The 21,044-nt window shown below is 42.2% G+C and overlaps 1 protein-coding gene across 12 annotated transcripts in view; it reads right to left on the bottom strand.

Moving 5' to 3' along the window:
• Positions 1 to 21,044, bottom strand: part of eps15l1a (epidermal growth factor receptor pathway substrate 15-like 1a) — a 375,872-nt gene that overhangs the window by 157,232 nt on the left and 197,596 nt on the right. For all 12 annotated transcript variants that reach the window (XR_005945120.1, XM_041204271.1, XM_041204267.1 and 9 more), the window contains one exon: positions 15,053 to 15,107. Coding sequence is in view for 11 of the 12 variants with exons in the window: in XM_041204271.1 (XP_041060205.1) it covers positions 15,053 to 15,107 (55 nt within the window). In the remaining variant the exon portion in view is untranslated. The remainder of the gene's footprint in view (positions 1 to 15,052; positions 15,108 to 21,044) is intronic.

Raw genomic sequence — 21,044 nt, 5'->3', positions numbered from 1 at the left:
ACAGACATCCCTTCAAAATGTTTTGCTCCCTTATAAATTGTTTACTAGATCAACTAACTTAAGAGTCTTCAGCGAACGTTGGATATACAGCTCTCTATTCCTTCAGCCAAGTCACTAATAGCATATTGAAAGGCTGGGTAAGCCAAATGGCCTGTTTCTGTTTTGTATATATTTCGTGAGTGGTGGTGGACAATTAAACAACTCACTGGAGGAGTCGTCTCCACAAATATCCCCATTCTCAATGATGGGGGAGCTCTGCACATTAGTGCAAAAGACAAGACTAAAGCATTTGCAACAATCTTCAGCCAGAAGTGCTGAGTGGATGATCCATCTTGGCATCCTCCTGACATCCTCAGCATCGAGGCCAGTCTTCAGACAATTCGATTCACTCCACGTGATATCAAGAAACTGCTGAAGCTCTGGGCCTTTACAACATTCCAGCAATAGTATTGTGCTCCAGAACTAGCTGCACACCTAGCCAAACTTTTCAGGTACAGCTACAACACTGGCATCTACCCAACAATGTGGAAAAATGCCAGGAATGTCCTGTCCACAAAAAGGACAAATCCAACACGGCCAATTACCACCCTATCATTCTACCCTCGATCATCAGCAAAGTGATGGAAGGGGTCATCAACACTGCTATCAAGCAGTACTTACTCAGCAATAACCTGATCACTGATACTCAAGTGTCCCTGGCGGAACCCAAACTCAGTTTCTGATCTCATTACAGCCTTAGTTCAAACATGGACAAAAGGGCTGAACTCCAGAAGTGAGGTGAGAGTGACTGCCCTTGACATCAAGGCAGCATTTGACCAAGTGTGGCATCAAGGAGCCCTAGCAAAACTGGAGTCAGTGGGAATCAGGGGGAAAACTCTCCATTGGTTAGTCATACCGAGCACAAAGGAAAATGGTTGTGGTTGTTTGAGGTCAATCATCTCATTTTCAGGACATCACTGCAGGAGTTCCTCAGGGTAATGTCCTAGGCCCAACCATCTTCAGCTGCTTCATCAATGACCCTCCTTCCATCATAAGGTCAGAAATGGGGATGTTCGCTGATGATTCCACAATGTTCAGCACCATTCATGATGCCTCAGATGCTGAAGCAGTTTGTGGCCATACGCAGCAAGAACTGGACAACCTTGAGGCTTGGGCTGATAAGTGGCAAGTAATATTCGAATTACATAAGTGCCAGGCAATGACCATCTCCAACAAGAGAGAATTCAATAATCTCCCTGTGACATTCAATGGCATTACCATCACTGAATCCCTCACTATCAACATCCTGGGGGTTACCCATTGACCAGAAACTGAACTGGACCAGTCATATAAAGACTGTGGCTACAAGTGCAGGTCAGAGGCTGGGAATCTTGCAGACAGTAACCCACCTCCTGACTCCCCAAAGACTGTCCACCATCTACAAGGCACAAGTCAGTACTGTGATGGAATATTCTCCACATGCCTAGATGAGTACAGCTTCAACAACACTCATGAAGCTCGACACCATCCAGGACAAAGCAGCCCGCTTGATTGGTACCCCATCCACTACCTTCAACATCCACTCCCTCCCCACCGATGCACAATAGCAGCAGTGCTACTGTGCTACTGCACTGCAGTAAAATGTACTGCCGAAACTCACCAAGGGATCTTCTACCTCCTTAAAGGACAAGGGCAGCAGATGCGTGGGAACACCACCACCTGGAAGTTCTCCACCAAGCTGCTCACCATCCTGATTTGGAAATATATCACCATTCCTTCATTGCCGCTGTCATTGTCAAAATCCTGGAACTCCCTATCTGCACTGTGGGTGTATCTACACCACATGGGCTGCAGCGGTTCAAGGGCACAGCTCATCACCACCTTTTCAAGGGCAATTAAACAGGGGCATTAAATGCTGACCTAGCCAATGACGTCCACATCCCGTGAAAGAATAAATATATATATATATATATATATATTTATATACATTTACACACAATATATATATTAATGATGGATAATTCAGGAAGTGGCCAATAAGCTTGAAACTACAATCTGGGTAATTTTTTTGCCTAAATAAATAACTGCACTAAGTTTGTGTATCAATGCAGAATTTTTTTCATTCTGGGGTGTAGGTGTCACTGGCCGGTCCAGCATTTATTGCCCATGTCTAATTGCTCTTGAGAAGGTGGGGGTCAACCACCTTCTTGAACTGGTGCAGTCCATGTGTTGTAGGTACAGTTTACCATTTATGCTGCAGTTATAATTATTTAAGTTAAATTACTAAAGCATTAATCAAGTTGTTTGCACGAAATGACTCAACATACTAGATCTGCCTTCAGTTATTAATTAAATAGAACAGGGTGTTGGGAACCAATCAGTTCTGAATGGATGACTCAATGACTGGTGAGAGGGGGAAGGGAGGGACAGTAGCCTGCATCCACCATCGTACTTCGCAATTTTAATTTAGGAGTGAGAATGTTTCTATATCATTGTGAAAGGGGGTTTTACCTGGTGCTGACTCAGTTTACTGTTGTGGGTAACCATCAGCTTGGGAACGCTATTAGGTTCTTTTAGGTTAGTTTCAGAATGAATATTTAGTCCGCTTAAGGCTTCTGGGGTTTATTGAAAAGCTTTTGTTACAGAACTGTATTCCTCCTTCTTTCAGCTTGTACTTAAATGTGTGTTTGCTTATTTACATAATTTAATGAACCTGTATATAAATGGGTGAAACATGAAACCTGGATGGAAAATGTGTTTTAAGAGACCCTCTGTTCTCAGAATGCTACTCTGTTGCGAAAGGTTGCTTGCTGTTTGAAATGAAGAAACCACCATAAGTGATTAGGTATTAAGACAGCGATTGTAGCTAACCCAAGAGATAAAAGAATGGTGTGTATATTTGAGGGAAAAAGATAAATAATTAACAAAACTCATCTTAGCTCAGTAGCAACATGTTCACCTCTGTGTGACAAGGTTTAAGATCCAAGTCTCACTCTGGGATTTAAGCATGCAGCCTAGGCTGATACTCCAATGCATTACTGAGGGTGTGCTGTACTGTTGCATATGTTGTCTTTTGAATGTTATGTAATACGAGTCACTGTTTGCTCTCTCAGGTAGGTGTAAAAGATCCACCAACAGTATTGGAAGGGTTGGGGAGTTCTCCAGTGGCCTGACCAATATTTATCCCTCAAACATTGCCACCTCAAAAACAGAATAACTAATTGTTTGTCTCACTGTTGTGGCACCTCACTGTGCATAAACTGCCTGTTTTTGCTGACATTACAACTATGACTATTTCATTGGCTATGAAACACTTTGGGACATCCTGACGACCTGAAGTAATGACTTTTTTTTCTGTCTGAAATCAGCTCCATCATGGCCATGGAATTTAAGTGTAACATGTATGATTGAGCAAAAGTTAAATACATTTAATTGAAATTTAACTAAAAGTAGAATTTTTTTAATATATTCATTCATGGGACGTGGGCGTCACTGGCTGGGCCAGCATCTATTGCGCATCCCTAATTGCCCTTGAGAAGATAGTGCTGAACTGCCTTCTTGAACCACTGCAGTCCATGTGGTGTAGGTACACCTAGCGCTGTTAGGGAGGGAGTTCCAGAATTTTGACCCAGTGACAGTGATGTAGTTCCAGGCCAGGGTGGTGTTTGGCTTAGGGTGGAACTTGCAGGTGGTGGTGTTCCTATGGATCTGCTGCTCGTGTCCTTCTAGATGGTGGTGGTTGTGGGTTTGGAAGGTGCTGCCTAAGGAGCCTTGCTGAGTTTCTGCAGTGCATCTTGTAGGTGGCATACACTGCTGTAGAATTCAGAGTACTGTAGTCAAATAATGAAATGGCCATCTAGAAGTGTGTTGGAATAGCCAAGTCTAGAGGTAACAAAGGCCTGAATGAGGATTTGAGCAGAGATGAACTGGGGCAGGGGTGAAGGCGGGCGGTGTCAGAGGTGAAATAGGCAGTCTTAGTGATGGCCCATATATGTGGTCAGAAGCTCATCCAGGGGTCAAATTTGACATAAAGGTTGCAAACATCTGATTTAGCCTCAGGACAGTTGCCAGGCAGAGGAATGGAGTCAGTAGCTAGGAAATGGAGTTTGAAGTAGGGACCGAGAACAATGGCGTTGGTCTTCCCAATATCTAATTGAGGGAAATTTCTGCTCATCCAGTGCAGGATGTCAGATAAGCAGTCCGATAATTTAGAAACAGCGGAGAAGCCAAGAGAGGTAGTGACGAGTTGGCTGTCATCAGCATACTTGTGAAAGGTTGCACTCTACTTTGGGATGATATCGCTGAGGGGCATCATGAAGATGACGAATAGGAAGGAGCTACAAATAGATCCTTGGCAGAGACTAAAGGTAACGGTGAGAGCGCAAGAAGAGAAGCCTTTGCAAGTGATGGTTTGGCTACAATTAGATGGATAAGAGAGAGAGAGAGACAACACTTGAAGAAAGAGAACTGTTAACAGCATCAGTTAACAAGGGGACCAGAAGGGGAAGTCGGGTTGTCAGCCATTTAGCAGGATTAGGATCAAGGGAGCATAAAGTGTGTCACTGGAAGCAAGTCAAGCAGCTTCGTAGATACAGCAATCTGGTACTTCATCAGTTAACAGTACTCCAGGCTGCAGTTCCATAACCAATAGTCAACTTGCTCGTTAATGATATTTGGAGAGGTAAACCTGTCACAGGGGTAGAATTTTTCCAATTGGCTTCAGTTACCTGACAAGCCAGGGAATGAGCCTTTGGTAGCATTCCTGTCTGAGTCAGAACATGTAGGGGGTTCAAACTCCACTCCAGTCAGGCAATTGCAGAAAGGAGTTCCAATTCTGAATTCTGGGTTGACATTAATATTTGTACAACATCTTTAACATAGTTAAACATCCCAAAGCACTTCACAGGAGCAATCATCAAACAAAATTTGACACCAAGCCACATATGGCGCCATTAGGATAAGAGGAGGAGGAAGGGTTTAAGGATGGAATTCCAAATCTTTGGACCCAGACAGATGGACGCACAGCCAGCAACGGTAAAGCAATAAAAGTTAGGTATGTGCAAGGGGTCAGAATTGGAAAAGCAGAGCAACCTGAGGGTTGTAGGGCTGGAAGAGATCACAGAAATAGGGAGGGGTACAACGATAGAGGTATATGAAAACAAAGATGAGAATTTTTTAATTGAGATATTGCTGAATTAGAAGCCAATGTAGGTCAACGAGCAAAGAAGTGATGGGTGAATGGGACTTATTTCCAGTGGGTGTGAGTGGCTGCACACACCCTATGTCCCCCTCCTGCTCGCTGACCATCATCTTGGTTATAGGAGCCCTTAAACCTTCCCGCAGTACAGTCCTACCCATGGTTACAGCCATGGAAAGAGCATTAATCAGCCAGTGAATCGTTCTACTAATTTCTCAAAGAGAAGAGCATAACCTGGCAATTCAAAGCCAATGTAATTAGAGTGATCTTGGATTGACAAGCAGCTCTGGTAAATTAGACAGTTTTAGTTACTTAAACTCCATACACCTGAGAGTGCCCAACCCTCAGCTCTAGTAACCTGTACTTTAGTTCTCCAAATTTGGTGGGTGGGAAGTATCCAAACAGGAGAAAATGTGCACTCCATATCAGGCAAACAGAAGCTCTGATTCTGCAATAACTTGATTTAGAAGGTGTAAATCATGGTGATTGTTTTCTGTTTACATTGAACATTGAGCTGACCAAAATAAAGTAGTAAATTATATATTATATTAAAGTAAGTGCAATATTACACAGAAACAAGGCATAGAGAGAAAATGATAACATAAAATAATAAGATTTAATCTGTTCACAGGGAGTTAAATACACTTTCCTAGATATGCTTGCACTGTTCATTACCCGATTAATTTTGCTTTGTTTTGGATAAAAGCCTTCTACAAGCCTTTATAACAAAAGGGGATGCAAAAGTCTGGCCACCTCATGGAATATGGATATCAATTCAGTACGGAACTAAAAAGTTAAACAGCTAGCGCTGTGATTCCTATCTAAGTCTTCTTTTTTATTAGTTTACACTCTGAAGGCCAGCAGCTCAGCAGTTCAACAGGATCCACAACTTATGCAGGAACATAAGAACATAAGAAATAGGAACAGGAGTAGACCATTTGGCCCCTTGAGCCTGCTCTGCCATTCAATAGGATCATGGCTGATCATCTTGTGTTTTGATTTCCACATTCCTATCTAACCCGATAACCTTTGATTCCCTTGCCTAACATGAAACTATCTACCTCTGCCTTAAAAATATTCAATGACATCGTCTCCACCACCTTCTGAGGCTGAGAATTCCAAAGTCGCACAACCCTCAGAGTAAAAATTTCTCCTCATCTCTGTCCTAAAAGGGTGACCCCAAATTTTAAAACATTGCCCCCTAGTTCTGGACTCAGCCACAAGGGCAAACATCCTTTCGATGTCCATCTTGTCAAGGCCATTCAGGATCTTGTATACTTGAATCAAATCACCCCTCACTCCTCTAAACGCCAGTGGAAATAAGCCCAGTCTGTCCAACCTTTCCTCATGAAGCAACCCACTCATTCCAGGTATCAATCTAGTAAACCTCCTTTCAACTGCCTCCAAACCACTTACATCCTTCCTTAAATAAGGAGACCAAAGCTGCACACAGTATTCAAGGTGCAATCTCACTGATGCACTGAATAACTGAAGCATAACATTCTTACTTTTATGTTCAATCCCTCTCGCAATAAAGGATAGCATTTAATTAGCCTCCTTAATTACTTGTTGTACTTGTATACTAACTTTTTGTGACTCGTACTAGAACACCTAGATCCCTCTGCACCTCAGAATTATGTAGCTGTTCTTCATTTAAGTAATACTCTGCTTTTTTGTTCTTTCTGCCAAAGTGAACAACTTCACATTTTCCCACATTAAACTCCACTTGCCAGATCTTTGCCCACTCACTCAACCTATCTATATCCATCCGCAACCTCCTCATGCCCACTTCACAACATGCTTTCCTACCTATTGTTGTGTCACCTGCAAATTTAGCTACCATGTCTTCACTTCCTATTCTAAGTCATTGATGTAAATCGTAAAAAGTTGAGGCCTTAAAGTCTGAGTACATATTCCTGTGGGACTCCACTCATCACATCCTGCCAATCAGAAAAAGACCCATTTATGCATAGTCTCTGCTTTCTGCCAGTCAGCCAATCTTCTATTCATGCTAATATGTTCCCCACTACACCATGCACTTTTATTTTCCGTAATAATCTTTGATGTGGCACCTCATCAAATACCTTCTGGAAATCAATATACAGTACGGCTACAGGCTCCCTTTTATCCACCGTGCATGCTACTCCTTAAAAAATCTCCAATAAATTGGTTAAACATGACTTTCCTTTCACGAAACCATGCTGACTCTTCCTGATTGCCTTGAACTGTTCTAAGTGCCCAGTTATAACCTCCATAATGATCGATTCAAATAACTTCCCCATAACAGACGTCAAGCTAACTGGTTTTCTGCCTCCTTCTCTATTCCCTCTTGGATAGAGGGGTTACATTTGCTACTTTCCAATCTGATGGAACCTTTCCAGAATCTAGCGAATTTTGAGAAATTAACACCAGCACCAGAAACTCTTGCTATCTGTTTTTACATTTCTAGCTAGCTTCCTCTCATACTCTAACTTCATTCTCTTGACTAACCTTTTAGTCATTCTCTGCCATTCTTTATATTCTGTCCAATCATCTGTCCTGCCACTCATCTTTGCAGAGTTATATGCTTTTTTCTTAAGTGTGATGCTTTCCTTAACATCTCTAGTTAACCATGGATGCTGGGTCCTCCCCTTAGAATTTTTCTTTATAGTAGGAATGTACTTATTCTGAATATTCTGAAATATCCCCTTAAATGTCTGGCACTGCTTCTCTATTGACTTATCCTCTAACCTAGTTTCCCAGTTCACTTCAGCTAGCTCAGCTTTCATCACCACACTGTTGCCCTTATTTAAGTTTAAGATACTAGTCTTAGGGTCACTTTTCTCCCTTTCATACTGGATGTAAAATTCAACCATATTATGGTCGGTGCTACCTAGGGGTGCCTTTACTCTGAGGTCATTAATTAATCCTGTCCTGTTACACAATACCAAGTCAAATATAACCTGCTCCCTGATAGTTTCTTAGAGCAGCACGTTCTGGAACCAATCTTGAAGGCATTAAAGAACTCCTCATCCAAGCTGCTCCTGCCAATCTGATTTTTCCAGTTTATGTGTAGATTAAAATTCCCCATGATTATTGCCGTCCCTTTATCACAAGCACACAATATTTTCTCTTCAATACTTTGTCCTACACTGTGGCTACTGTTAGGAAGCCTGTAGGCCACTCCCACTAATGACATTTTCCCCCTACTATTCCTCAGCTCCACCCAAATCAATTCTACATGCTGATCTCCTGAGGTCATCTCCAACTACTGCACCAATGCCCTCTTTGATTAACAGTACTACCCCTCCACCTTTACCAAACTTCCTATTCTTCTTGAACGTCACACACCCGTCAATATTAAGGACCCAATATTTGTCATCCTGCAGCCATGTCTGCGTAATTGCTATCAGATAATATTTATTTACCTCAGTGTGGGCCATCAATTCATTTATTTTGTTGTGAATGCTACGTGCATTCATATAGAGAGCCTTCAGTTTTGTCTTTTTATTACCTTTGTAACATATAGTCGAGTGTTGATATAGTCTTAGGTCTTTTTCTCTGTCCCTTCCTGACATTCTCATTCCGTCATTTTTCATATTACTATTTTGCTCTCCTGTCTTGACTCTACACCTTGAATTGCTATCTCTACCCAAACTTGATCCCTTGCCTCTCTTGTTTAATTTAAAGCCCTCTCTACTTCCCTAGTTATGCGATATGCAAGGACACTCGTCTCAGCAAGGCTAGGTGTAAACCGTCCCAATGGTACAGCCCCCACGGTCCCCGGTGCCCCACAAGCCGGAACCCACTTTTCCCACATCAGTCTTTGAGCCACACATTCATTTCTCTAATCTTATTTGTCCTATGCCAATTTGTATATGGCTCAAGTAATCCAGATATGATTACCTTTGAGGTTCTGCTTCTTAATTTGGTAGCTAGCGCCTCATTCTGACTTTGCAGAACCTCTTCTACCTATGTCATTGGTACCTATATGGACCACGACAACTGGATTCTTCCCCTCCCACTACAAGTTCCTCTCCAGCCCTCAGCAGATGTCGCAAACCCTGGCACCGGGCAGGCAACACAGCCCTGGACTCTCGGTCTTTGCTGCAGGGAACAGCATCACTCCCCCTCACTACACTGTCCCCTACTCCACTACATTCCTTTTTGCTCTCCCTGCTTGAATGGCTTCCTGTACAACAGTGCCATGGCCAGCCAGCTTATCCGGCTGTTAAGATATCCACCATTTTCCTCAAAGCACCTGTCTTGGTGATCCGGTCATCTCAGTTAACTAGGTCATCAATTCCCAAGTCTGTCAGCCCCAAAAATGAACATTTCAAAGACAGATTTCATGTGTCACCAAGCAACCTGAGGCCTAATTAATATAGGCCAGCCAACTCCCATTGCATATGAGAGTGGACATGATCAGTCATGTGTGTTGGCCACTCAGCTGTCACTGGACAGGTGGCTAAAAAGAAATAAATTCTTCCTAAAGTAATATAATGGATAGTTCCCTTCTCAAGTCCTTTCTGAGCTAAAATCTGACAAGCTGCTGCACTCTGTCCAAATTCATTGTGGGGCTTAGGGCACTCTCACTCCTCTTCCTGATGCACACAAAGCCAAACCACTTTAGATTTGGCACAAATTGGCAATCTTATTTGGAGGAGATGCTAGAAAAAGGGAGGGGTGGGAAGAAGTGGGAGGAATTGAAAATAGGGAGGGGAGGGGGAGGTGGAGGGGAGAGGGAACAGGTGGGCTAAGAGGGGAGAAGGGGGTAGCGGCATAGGAGGCTGAGAAAGAGGGGAGTGGGAGGTTGAGCAAGGGGCAGATGAGGGGTGAAGGGGAGTGGAGGGGAGGAGGCAGGGGGAGGAGGAGGGGGTGGGAGGTTGAGGAACAGGCAAGGGGGAAGTTGAAGAGGGGAGGGGTGGTGGAGGTGGGGGGTAGTTGAAGACAGGCGAGTGGAAGGGACGGGAGAAGGAGTGGGATGAAGTGGAGGATGGGGAGAGGGGCGAAGGGAGGATGGGGAAGGGGGAGGAAGGGGGAGGAGGAGGGAGGATGGGGAAGGGGAGGAGAGGGGAGGAGGAGGACAGCGAGCTACTGCTAAAAATCATTTTCATGATCACAAACTTAAGCTTCCATGAACCACCAAAATAGGGTAGAAAATAATTGTTCATTTTTTAAATCTTTCAATAAAAAGTACAGTGAAACCTGTGTAAACAGACAGTGCTTCTCAGCTAGCAATCAGAAATAATAGCAGAAAATGCTCAACATGCTCAGTAGGTCAGGGTGCACCTGCAGATAGAGAGAGTGAGTTAGGACTAGGAGGCCTAGAAAGGAGGTTCTGCTGAAAGAGTTTGAACAGTTAGGACCTAAATTAAAAAGCAGAACCTCCAAGGTAATAATCTCGGGATTACTACCTGAGCCACGGGCAAACTGGCATAAGGTAACTAAAGTCAAGGAGTTAAAGGCTCCAAGATTGGTATGGGAGGAATGGGTTTCAGTTCACGGGGCAATGGCACCAGTACTGGGATAGAAGGGAGCTGTTCAGGTGGGATAGGCTTCACTTGAACTGTGCTGGAGCCAGTGTCCTGGCAAATTGAATAACTAGGGCTGTAGAGATAGCTTTTAACTAAATGCTGGGGGTAGGAGGGAGGGAGGGAGGGTTCTGGAGAAGGGATACGTAGGCTAACAAAGCAAAAGGATATGGCAACATTGCAGGGCAGCTATTTAGGTAATGATTCCCAGAGTGTGACGGGAAGGGATAGAGTGTACAAACATTAAAAAAAACAGCAGCAAATAGGGTCAAAGAGGGAAAAAATGGTAAAAAGGCAAAATTAATGGCTCTTTACTTAAATGTACATAGTATTTGGAACAAAATAAATGAGGTTAATGGATATATTCTTATAGCCATTACGGAGACAAGGAGATCAAAGCTGGGAACTAAATATTCAGGGGTATGTGACTTTTCGAAAGGACAGGCAAGAAGGAAAGGGTGGTGGAGTAGCTTTGTTAGTACAAGATGGAATGAGTACAATTGCAAGAAATGATCTTGAATCAGATGTAGAATCCATATGGGCGGAGGTAAGAAATAACAAGGGGTAGAAGATACTGGTAGGAGTAGTCTATAGGCTCACTAACAATAACAATACTGTAGGACAAAGAATAAATCAAGAGATTAAGGAGGGCACGTAAAAAGGCAGTACATTAATCATGGATGACTTTAAGCCTCATGTCAATTGGGAAAATCAAATTGGCAGAGCTGGCCACGAGCAAGAATTCATAGAGTGTATTCGGGACAGTTTCCTGGGACAATATGTTGTGGAGCCAACCAGGGATCAGGCTATTTTGGATCTGGTATGTGTAATGAGGCAAGTTTAATAAAGGATCTCAGAACAAAAAATTTCCTAGGAAATAGTGACCATAACATAGTAGGATTTAGCATTCAGTTTGAGTGAGAAACTTGGGTCGGAAATGACTGTGCTAAACTTAAATAAGGGTAATTACAAAGGATTGAGGGCAGAGTTGGCTGGAGTGGATTGGGAAAGTAGTTTAGCAGAGGAGAAGGTTGATGAACAATGGCAGATGTTTAAGAAAATAGTTCATGATTTACAACAAAGATATATCCCAGTGAGAAAGGAGGATTCTAGGAAGGGGATGGATTAATCATGGGAGTTAAGGATTGTATCAAAGTGAAAGAAAAAAAACATACAATGTGGCAAAGATTAGTGGCAACCCATAGGATTTGGAAAATTTTAAAAACCAACATAAGATGACCAAGAAAATAATAAAGCGGGAGAAAATAAACTTTGAGGGTACACTAGCAAGTAATATAAAAACGGGCAGTAAGAGCTTTTTTAAAAAAATAAAAAGGAAGAGAGAGGCCAAAATTAATGTAGCCCCCTTACAGAACGGGGCTGGGGAAATAATAATGGGGAACCAGGAAATGACAGAGGAGTAGAATAAATACTTTGCATCAGTCTTCACAGTAGAAGACACTTATAGCATTCCAAAAATACTAAATAATCAAGGGGCAAGAGGAGTGGAGGAAATAAATACAATAACTATCACTAGAGAAAAAGTACTAAGGAAACTAATGGGGCTAAAAGCCGATAAATCCCCTGGACCTGATGAGTTGCAACCTAGGATATTAAAGGAAATAGCTACATAAATAGCGGACGCACCGGTAGTAATCTTCCAAGAATCAGTAGATTATGTAAAATTCTCAGAAGATTGGAAAACTGCCAATGTAACACCTTTATTCAAAAAGGGAGAGAGACAAAAAACAGATAACTATCACAGAATCACAGTGCAGAAGAGGCCCTTCAGCCTATCGAGTCTGCACCGACACGTGAGAAACACCTGACCTACCTACCTAATCCTATTTACCAGCACTTGGCCCATTGCCTTGAATGTTATGACATGCCAGTGCTCATCCAGGTACTTTTTAAATGATGTGAGGCAACCCGCCTCCACCACCCTCCCAGGCAGTGCATTCCAGACCATCACCACCCTCTGGGTAAAAAAGTTTTTCCTCACATCCCCCCTAAACCTCCTGTCCCTCACCTTGAACTTATGCCCCCTCATGACTGACCCTTCAACTAAGGGGAACAGCTGCCCCCTATCCACCCTGTCCATGCCCCTCATAATCTTGTACACCTCAATCAGGTCACCCCTCAGTCTTCTCTGCTCCAACAAGAACAGCCCAAGTCTACCTCAGAGATAAAAACAAAAAAACTGCGGATGCTGGAAATCCAAAACAAAAACAGAATTACCTGGAAAAACTCAGCAGGTCTGGCCCCAGGCAACATCCTGGTGAATCTCCTCTGCACCCCCTCTACTGCAATCACATCCTTCCTATAATGTGGCGACCAGAACTGCACACACTACTCCAGCTGTGGCCTCACCAAGGTTCAATACAACTCCAACACGACCTTCCTACTTTTGTAATCTATGCCTCGATTGATAAAGGCAAGTGTCCCATATGCCTTTTTCACCACCCCACTAACATGCTCCTCTGCCTTAAGGTCCCTTTGTTCCTCAAAACTTCCTAGTGCTATGCCGTTCATTGAATACTTCCTTGTCAAATTACTCCTTCCAAAGTGTATCAGCTCACACTTTTCAGGGTTAAATTCCATCTGCCACTTATCTGCCCATTTGACCATCCCGTCTATATCTTCCAGTAGCCCAAGACACTCAACCTCACTGATAACCATCCGGCCAATCTTTGTATCATCTGCAAACTTTAAATCTTACCCCCCACATAGTCATCTATGTCATTTATATAAATGACAAATAATAGGGGACCGAGCACAGATCCCTGTGATATGCCACTGGACACTGGCTTTCAGTGACTATAGGCCAGTTAGCTTAACATTCGTCACTGGGAAAATGTTAGGGAGTCTATTAAAAAGGATGTAATAGCAGAGTATTTAGAAATGCGTAATATAATCAAGCAAAGTCAGCATAGCTTCATGAAGGGGAAATCATGCCTGAAAAATTTATTAGAATTCTTAGAGGAGGTAACAAGCAGGATAGATAAAAAGGAACCAGTAGATGGAATATATTCGGATTTCCAAAAGGCGTTCAATAAGGTACCACACAAAAGGCTACTTAATGAGATAAGAGCCCATGGTGTTACGGGTAATATATTAGCGTGGATAGAGGATTGGCTAACTAATAAAAGACAGAGTTGGGATAAAGAGGGCATTTTCAGGATGGCAATCTGTAACTCGTGGAGTGCCACAGGGGTCAGTGCTGGGGCCACAATTATTTACAATATATATTAATGAGGTAAGTGAAAGTACTATTGTCAAGTTTGCGGATGACACAAAGGGTCTACAGAACGATATAGACAGGATAAGTGAGTGGGCAAAAACTTGGCAGATGGAATACAATGTGGGAAAATGTGAGGTTATGCACTTTGACAGGAAGAATAGAGGAGCTGAATATTATTTAAATGAAGAAAGACTGCACAAAGCTATAGCATAGAGGGATTTGGGAATCCTTGTGCATGAATCCTAAAAAGCTAACATACAAGTTCAGCAGGTAACAGGGGAGGTAAATGGAATGTTGGCCTTTATTTCAAAGGGAATGGAGTATAAAATTAGGGAAGTCTTGTTAAAACTAAATAAGGCATTAGTTAGACCACACCTACAATACTGTGAACAGTTTTGGTCCCCTTATTTAAGGAAAGATATACTGGCATTGGGGGCAATCCAGAGAAGGTTCACTAAGTTGATCCCAGGTATGGAGGGATTTTCTTATAAGGAGAGGTTGTACTCATTGGAGTTTAGAAGAATGAGAGGTGTTCTTACTGAAACATCTAAGATTCTTAGGGGGCTTGACAGGGTAGATACTGAGAGGTTGTTTTCCCTTATGGAAGATTCTAGTACCAGAGGGCACAATCCCAGAGTAAGGTGGCCCCCAGTTAAAACAGAAATGCGGAGGAATTTCTTCTCTCAGTGGGTAGCTAATCTGTGGAATTCTTTACCACAGAAAGCTGTAGAGGCTGGGTCGTTAAGTATATTCAAGATAGAGATTTTTAATCAGTAAGGGAATCAAAGGTTGTGGAGAAAAGGTAGGAAAGTGGAGTTGAGGATTATCAGATCAGCCATGATCTTATTGAATGGCGGAGCAGACTCAATGGGCCAAATGGTGGAGCAGGCTCAATGGGCTGAATGGCCTACTTCTGCTCCTAGGTCTTATAGGTTGTGACCTTACATTTGAATTGGCAAGAAGATCATCAATCTGAGGTGTTATTATCTATTTCTCCCTCCATGGATGCTGCCTTGCCTGCTGAGTATTTCCAACATTTTCTGCTGATTGTTATACCAGGACTGATGGAATGTCCGTTGCCATTTAGACAATCATTTTATATTATAACGGGCAACAACTCACCTGGGCCCTTGGATGCTGCCGGTGCAAAAGGGTCACTGCTTCCAAAGGGGTCAGCCTAAAATTTAAACAAAAGTTAATGAAAACATTGCAAGATATCAATTTCTTCGCAATCTTAACCCAACCGTTGATACTACTAGATTCAGCTTAACATGGCATTGATCATTTTAAATTATCCGGGTATATTAAATAATGAACAGGTAAAAGTAACTGCCACTAGAAAGACAAAGTCAAAACACATTAGTGTTTGACAGATTCTGAAGTCTTCTCAGCATCTGCAGAGTTGTAAGCAGCTCTGATATGTGATAGTGTTGAATTCGGGTGAAGCAACGATGAGCAACAAATACTCAGCAACTTCTGCGATACAGAGAGAATAATTAGTGCTAACCATTCTCCTATGGAGATTTAATTTTATGCATTGTGGCTCATCCCCATTATTGACAGCCATGGCTCAATGGTAGCATGCTTGTCGGAGTCAGAAAGTTGTGAGTTCAAGTCCCATTCTAAAACATTATTGAAGTTAACATTTCAGCGCAGTACTGAGGAGACGCTGCACTATCGGAGGCGCTGTCTTTCAAATAATATTTTAAACTGAGGCCCTGTCTGCCCTCTCAAGTGTGTGTAAAAAGATCCCACTTGAAAAGCAGGTGAGTTCTCCTGTGTCCTGGCCAATAATTATCCCTCAAACATAACAAAAACTGATTATCTCATCACTGTCATATCATTGTTTGTAGGAGCTTTTTCTCTTACATTAGTGTTTATGAGATCTTGTTGTGTGCAAACTGGCTGCCGTGTTTCCTAAATTACAACAGTGATTTCCAAAGGACCCCACAATGACGCCTGATAACCACCTCATTTGTGGCACTTGTAGCAGAATCTGCCTGTCTCAGGCTGGTCTCTTCAGCCACCAGCAAAAGCGCACCATGTGAAACCATCCCATCACCAATTGATTTGCTACACGTTCATCATCTCACATAAATGAAAAGATGCCTACGATAACAATGCTACTGATACGCTCATCTGTACCTTTGTCACTTACAGGTTCAACTATTCCAATGCTCTCTTGACTGCTTCCAACCCTCTAAATTTTTTTTTGCTGTACATTTCATTTCAGCATTCACAACCTTTTAAATTTTTTGGATGCTTGTTATGTGGCTTGCACAGCAAGTCTGTGTTACTGCATAGACACCCAGGTGTGTAGCTTAAAAGGACAGTTGCTGGTTTCCCATTCGCCATCTCCTGTAACCCTTAGCTGATTCAAAACTCTGCAGCCCGTATTCTCTCCTGTAACACCAGCAGTATTCTTTCTGCTACTTGACACAGACTTCTGGTCCACCAACATCTCATTTAAAATTACCACCATTGCAACTAGATACCTCTTTGGCTTCATCCTTCTTACTTCTGCAACCTTCTCCAGCCCTACAAGACTTCACCTCAAATTCAGCACATGGTTCAACCAACTCCCTTTCACTCCACTAATGATGGCTAGCCAGCTGGAACCCATGCTGTGACATTTCCTCTCTAACTCTTAATTCTCTCCACTTCCCTCACTTCCTTCACAACCCTGCTAAAACCAACTTTTTTGACCTTGGTTGTTTGTCCCAAAAACTCCTCCTTTCACTCTTAAAATTTCCCCTCTGTGAAGCTCCTTGGGATATTTTTCTACGTCAAAGGCAAGTTACTGTTGTTGTACGTAGTCCTCATTGATAATAATATAGAAAACCAGTTGGAGAAGGAGAGAACTGAGTCAACCTTTTCATTCTTTTATAAGCATTTATTTACAGATACACACATTAAAATATGAACCAGTCTGCTTCTATTTATAGGGGCACAAGTGAATGCCAAGCTATTAATACAATTGATATACAATTACCCTCAACAAACTGCTTGTCACAGGCACATCAATCCATGATAACACTGGCAGCAGTGACCACCACATAATTCTGGTAAAGACAATGTCTCGCCTCCTCAGTGAAAACAAAATCTAGGCTGACATTCCAGTGCAGTATGGAGGGAGTGCCATCTGTTAGATGAGACATCTGTTCAGGTGATGTAAAAGATCAAGAGAAGAGCAACACACCCGGTGCCCTAGCCAACATTCATCCTTCAAGCAACAAGCCCAAAACAGGTTAACTGGTAACATCTCATTTCCTGTTAGTGCGGCCTTATTGTGGGTAAATTGACTACTGTTTCTCCCTACAGGGCAATGACTGTACTTCAAAGGTAATTAATTAGTTGTTGCTTCCTTTAAATATAATGTCTTGAATGTCAGAATATCTCAATGTTCTTGCAGGAAAGGGAAGAAAGAGAAAAAGCTCGATTAAATTGAAGTCTAACCAGAGAAAGCGTGATGCCTAACCCAAACACCACCCAGTCCCACAAAAGGGTCTCTTTTTGAATAATCAAAAACCGCTTCTGCATTTTTAAACTGTGGTTCAGGCAGCACATGGTGATAATGTAACTAATAGATTACGGCAGATCTGTATTTTATGGGCAGGTTTAGGTAAAATTCCAATTGGCACAAGCACATGCAAATGAGATAGGACTTTCAGGGCAATCTGAATGATCCATTGTGGTTTGATGGCTGATCATAATGATGTTCTAATGCCTGTAAAACTAACTTTGCTGAATTTGAACAGGATTGCCAAGTTTGCAATCCAGAGAATCAAGGGTATTCTCACCAATTTATCAGAATATTTGGAATGGCTAACCCAGGATAATTATGCACAAATCACTCTGCCTGTATAAAATAACAGAATAAAATAAAATAAAAAAACAGAAAATGATGGGTGGGGGGGGAAGAGACAAAAAGCAAGATCAGTCCTTTTCACAGATGCAGACAGATCGCAATATGTTTACAGCTTTTTTGTCTTCTTGCCAGATTTCCTGTATTGCTCTTTTTGCCTTTTTTATGTAGTTATGTTCATGGGTTATACCAGGAATCTCTCCGCTTGCAGGGCTCTGTACGTGAGTATTTCACAAGATTTATTTTTAACTTGTAGTTTTCAGCACACTTACCACTGCTTGCACGAATCAGTTCTACATATCTACAGATGTGGCCATCTGGAGCCTCACATGGTAACTTAGTATTAAAAGGTCAGGTTTTTTTATATATTGCTTTCAAATCCTCCACAGTCTTGACCTACCCAACGACAGCGCACTCCCCGACCTTTCATCTCTGACATATCCTTCACTCATTTAACACTGTAATGCAACTTCTTGTTGCCTGCTCCAGCATTTGCAGTCACCTTAGCATGTATATTCTTATCTGTTCAAACTCTTTGCTTTGTCTGATGTGCCTCCTCGCCACTCTACCTTGGAAAAGTCTTCTCGAAGCCATCTTCTTTGATATTGGCTTTGCCCCACTGCCAGCCCTGTCCATTAATCTTTTTCCCCTCCTGCTCTATACTGAGCGTTTCCCCCTGCCCCTCAACTTAAGGGAAGGTGGTCACCCATACAGGAATTAAAGATTCATCTCCCTCCAAGAATTAACGACTTATTTCCTGATGCTACTGCAAGAAAACCAGGAAATACATCATAGTAGCATTTTTATTTCATTTTCTTTGAACATTTTTGTTTATTAGTTATAAAGACATTGAAAATTTGGTGCAACAAACATTTAAAAAAATATTGGTGGTCCTGTATTGCAGAACTAAGAGGAGAAAGGAATGGGGCAAAGGTTTTAATTATCTAAAAAGTTATTTTAGGAGCAGCACTGCAGAGCTCTGAAGAGCATGGATCAGGGCTGGAGCAAGCCAGCAGGAGAGGGCTGGAAGTAGTCCCTGAGGTGAAACGACAGATGCAAGGCTGGATGGTGCCACACTCCAGAGAGATGAAGGGAGATTTGTAGCAGTGACCAAGAATAGGAGGGAGAATTAAACTTTTTGGAGGTCAGCTGAACTGTGGGGAGGTTACCAAGTCTTGTGAAGCACTGAACTGTAGGTTCCTTCCCTGATGGAAAAGCTTCTATTCACTCACAATCAATAGATGCCTTGGAGTTGTTTGATGGATGTGGCCTTCAACATTTAAAGTTGTTTCTCGGATTGTCAAACAAAAGAAAGCCAGGCAAAGAGTGGGGAGCATGTACCAATGGAACTGAATCTTCGTGTTATTTCAAATAGTTGAGAGATTAGACCAAGCTTGGAGGGTGAGCTGATGTGACACAGGGAAACATTTTACTTCTTTTATCTCAGAGACATGGACCGTGGTCTTGATGGAGTCACAAACATAAATATTTTAGTTTTTGAGTGTGAGCTAAGAGGGAGACCTGTCGGGCAATGGGGATTAGGACTGTTGGCCCAAATTTAATTTTGTTTATACAAAGGAAAATAAAATGTAAGTCAGCCTGCAGGAGATGTTCCAGACCCAAAGTATATTGTTTTTAAAGTCACTAATAGTAAACATATTTCCAAGCTTGACCAAAACATCAGCATCCTCCAGAACAGTAAGCATTTTGGAACAGGTGAATGTGACATTTTGACTCAATTCTTAACAATGAACTTCTTATCCAAATGCCACCTTCTGGCATCACTGAGAAATGTAATCCTAACCTTAATATATGTCACCCCACAAGAAAGGCTAACATGGCTTTTGAATGGGGTGCACTGCACAGATGTTACATTAGAAAACTATTGCTGTGTTTACCATGTTCCTCTCACTCACTGACATGATGAATCCAATAGTCAGGGCCTGAATGAATGCCGAATGCAATAAAAGCCTTGGAAAGGCTTCCTAGGATAAACAAAAACTATTGCTTTCAACATCACTAGTGTGTGCTAGAAAGTCTTCTGTAGCCCCCTTTAAATGCATTCTATCAGTTCTATAATTCTCTTTCAGATTAAGTGACAAACATCAGTAATTATTCATGCAATAGCTCTTTAGAAAAGACAATACATCTCAAAGATGACTGCAGGCTGCCACACTGAAAATCAGAGCCACTCGGTAATCTACCTTTGGATCACAGAAGTGAAAATACTGAACAGTCAAAAGGTCAGTTTAGCTTCAAAGCAAATGTTGAGGTTTCAACCACTTTTACACAGAGGTTGGTTTCAGTCAAATTATAAGAAACAAACTTCTGTAATCCAGATGGATATATTGGTCTTGGAGGGAGTGCAGTGCAGATTTACCAAAACAATAGAGGCTAAAAGGATTAAACTTTAAGAACAGGTAAGTTTCCAATTTCTTGGCCCTAACCGGCACCTCTTCACCAAGGGCATCCAATTTCTCTGTATCTCCATCCCTCACTAGGGTCCCTGAGGGCATTCCACTTTTTCCCCAAAAGGAGGCCCAACCAGTTTCCATCAATCACCATCCTTCTCTGCTTGTTCCCTCATTGAACAATTTTTCCTTTAATTCATCTCACTTCCTCCAAATAAAAGGTGTTGCTATGGGTAGCTGTATGGGTTTTTTTGTGAGGTATGTGGAACATTCCTTGTTCCAGACCTATCCAGGCCCCCTCCCACAACTCTTTTTCCAATACATTGATGACTGTATTGGTGACATGTCCTGCTCCTGCCCTGAATTGAAAAATTTCGTCAACTTTGCTTCCTATTTTCACTCTTCTCTCAGACACATGTGGTCCATCTCTAACTCTTCCTTTCCTTGACTTCTCTGTCTCCAGTTCTAGTGATAGCTTATCAACTAATGTTCATTATAAGCCCACTCACACGCACAGCTACCTCGACTATACTTCCTCTCAACCCTCACCCTGTAAGGACTTCATTTTATTCTCCCAGATCCTCCATCTCCTTCACATCTGTTTCGACGATGCAACCTTCCACATCAACATTTCTGATATGTCGTCCTTTTTCCTCAACTGAAAATTCCCGGCCACTATGATTGACAGGGCCCTCACCATGTCTGCCGCATTTCTGCTCTCACCCCTTCCCTCCCTCCCAGAACCACGATAGCATTCCCCTTATTGCCACCCCACAATACAAAAGTATTCATCATTTTCTGCCGTTTCCTTTACCTCCAGGGTGGTGCCTCCACTGAA

This window comes from Carcharodon carcharias, chromosome 14 (genome assembly GCF_017639515.1).
Source record: "Carcharodon carcharias isolate sCarCar2 chromosome 14, sCarCar2.pri, whole genome shotgun sequence".
In the NCBI taxonomy this organism is placed as follows: Eukaryota; Metazoa; Chordata; class Chondrichthyes; order Lamniformes; family Lamnidae; genus Carcharodon; species Carcharodon carcharias.
The sequence above is the reverse complement of the archived record's forward strand: the minus strand, read 5'-3'. Positions and strand labels throughout refer to the sequence as shown.